At 41.2% G+C, this 2,733-nt stretch overlaps 1 protein-coding gene across 2 annotated transcripts in view; it reads right to left on the bottom strand.

The window, feature by feature from the left end:
* RBMS2 (RNA binding motif single stranded interacting protein 2) overlaps positions 1-2,716 on the bottom strand; it is a 65,203-nt gene extending 62,487 nt beyond the window's left edge. For both annotated transcript variants that reach the window (XM_008072558.1, XM_008072559.1), the window contains exon 1: positions 2,542-2,716. In XM_008072558.1, coding sequence (XP_008070749.1) covers positions 2,542-2,607 — 66 coding nt within the window. In that variant the 5' untranslated portion in view covers positions 2,608-2,716. The remainder of the gene's footprint in view (positions 1-2,541) is intronic.
* Between the last annotated feature and the right edge of the window lie 17 nt (positions 2,717-2,733).

Raw genomic sequence — 2,733 nt, 5'->3', positions numbered from 1 at the left:
GCAACTTGGCGAGACCTCATCTCTACAATAAATCAAACAATTAGCCGGGCATGGTAGCGCGCGCCTGTAATTCCAGCTACTTGGAAGGCTGAGGCGGAAGGATCACCGGAGCTCAGCAGGTGGAGGCTGCGGTGGCCAGGAGTGTGCCACTGCACTCCAGTCTGGGCGACAGAGTAAGACTCCAACTCAAAAAATAATAATAATAATAAGCAAGTTGTAACCATGGTATACAAATAGTAGCTTTTCTGAGGTCACTGGCAACTTTTTTAATTCCACAAACTAGAGGTGATGATTGCAGCCAACAGTAAGTTATGATGTAAAAATTATTTACAGAAAGCAGTAGCAATTTATAATTTGCACTTTTTCAAAAGGGTGGAAAAAAATTTTTTTTTTGAGATGAGGTCTCACTATGTTGCCTAGGCTGGTATCAAAGTGATCCTCCCATTTTACCCTCTCAAAATACTGGGATTACAGATGTGAACCACCATGCCCTGCCTGCAGTGTGAATTTGATTATTCTTTATTTCAGTTTTTTACATGCTTTGGACAGATCCAAAAACTTTATTACAAAGATTTGTTCTATTTGAGAAACTAAAATTTTAAATGAAATAGCAAATAAACCACTATCAAAATTAAAACTCTGTCTTGGCATAGAAAACCTGGAAGGATACATATAGCAAAATGCTACCAGTTATTTTCCTTGAGGGTGGGATTTAAATAAGGAACCACAGAACATGAAGTGAAGACTTTATTTCATACACCTCTTTATGCTTAATTTTTTTAATAGGCACGTTTACGTTTATTATTAAAAACTAATAAAAGTTATGGTTAGAATTTAACCTTAGGTATAAAAAGCACAAAGTACGTGAGCAAATGCATCTAAAACACTCTTCCCAAAACAGAAACAAACATATTAAGTGCTACTTTTCAATGCCAAGACAGAGTAATGTAATAATGGTTTAGCATAAAAACACCCAACTTCACAAGCCTATATGCACACAAGAAGTCCTATACATAGCCCCAAAGTGATGCACATATACAACACCCTTAGATGTCATCGTAACATTGACTTCTAAGAACCCAACTGTGCAAGTACATTAGTAATTATGTCTCTACTCCCACCCACCCTCACCAGTCCCAATGATTCCTGAATTTCTTAAACCTTACAGTTATCTCCCGCGCCGTTGGGAGGCTGAGGTGAGTGGATTACCTGAGCCCGTGGGTTCGAGACCCACCTGGGCAGCGAGACCTCATCTCTACAATAAATAAAAAAATCAGCCAGGCATGGTAGCGCATGCCTATAATTCCGGCTACTTGGAAGGCTGAGGCGGAAGGATTGCCAGAGCTCAGCAGGTCGAGGCTGTGGGCGACAGAGTGAGACTCCAACTCAAAAAAAAAAAAAAAAAAAAAAAAAGACTTGATCATCCTACTGCTACTTTGTATGTTCTGACCTATATCTCTCCCCATTCCTCTTCCCTCTACCCAAATTTCTTAAAAAAGAATGAATACCACGTAAACTAACATCCATGAACCAACAGTAAGTATTCTGGATCTAAATTTTTGCCCACTGCCTTAATCAGACACTTGGGTTTAAATCTACCTGTAATGGTCTCTTTAGCAGCAGGAATCTTTCCCCACTCCAACATTCCATTAGGTTAGCAAAAGATCCCTAAATCTCTATGATACATTTTTTCTTCAAAGAACAGCTACAACACCCAGAGAGACTAAAGGGTTTTCCTGCTACAACATGAAATTCCTCCTGATTAGCACTATGTGCCCTGAAACACCAAGAAACTAACAAGGATATTCTCTGGTAAATGTGGGCAAGATTGTCCACCTCTCCCCAGACCGCCCAGGTGCCCAAGTACAGTGTAACTCTCTGGCAGCCATGGGTTAATTATAAAGACTCAAGGATCCCTGCTGAGTTTGGCTATCTGCAAAGCTCCAAGTATCTGCTCAACAGCAAGATCCAAAAAAATCACAGAGCTTTCCGTCTTAGTCCCAAAGTACATTGTCTCTCAGGACTCCTTCTCTACAGGCTGGGTGGGGTAGGGTCTGTAATCTAGAAAGTACACTCAGTTCCCGATGAGCTGCTGTGATTTCACTATCTGTGATTTCAGCATCTAATAATGCTAGTAGTAAGGGTAGAAAGGAAGGTGGGGAGAATGGAAACAGTTAAAAGGTAAAATATAAAATAATCCTGGGGGACAGGGTCTGAGATGACATATCTCTGTGGAAATTGGTAAATCAGCAGGAAGTCAAACTATCTTCATTTCATAAGGATACAAAAACTTGCAAGTTTGACTTGTTTTTAATTCCCCTGGTTTCTCCAGCCTCACAGAGACTGTGAATTCCTTAAACTCTAGAACCAGGTGAGAAAAGATGCAGAAAGAAGTAACAGAAAAGGGGGAGGAACTGAGAGGAAAGAAGAATCTCAAGAGAGGAATTCCGTTCTTCTCTTAGAGAAGAATGTTAAAACCAAAGGCACTCTGGATCCCCAGAAAAGGAAGTAGCTAGATACCAAAAAAGCGCTTTTCCCTACCTTCTTGTTGTTTCTGTTGTAGCCAAAAGTCGAAATCCCAGGCCTGGAAGTCACTGATAGCAGCATTTTCTCTTTAATGTTAGGGAGCTGAGAGAGAGAAGAGGGAGAGGGAAAGGGAGGGGGTGAGAAAAGGGGAGGAAGGAGAGGAGAGAGGAGAGGGGGGAGGGAGGGAGGAAAAGAGGGAGGGAGAGG

This window comes from Carlito syrichta, unplaced genomic scaffold (genome assembly GCF_000164805.1).
Source record: "Carlito syrichta isolate Samal-C Ts95f unplaced genomic scaffold, Tarsius_syrichta-2.0.1 Scaffold315337, whole genome shotgun sequence".
Lineage (NCBI taxonomy): Eukaryota > Metazoa > Chordata > Mammalia > Primates > Tarsiidae > Carlito > Carlito syrichta.
This window is presented reverse-complemented; position numbering and strand designations above follow the sequence as displayed.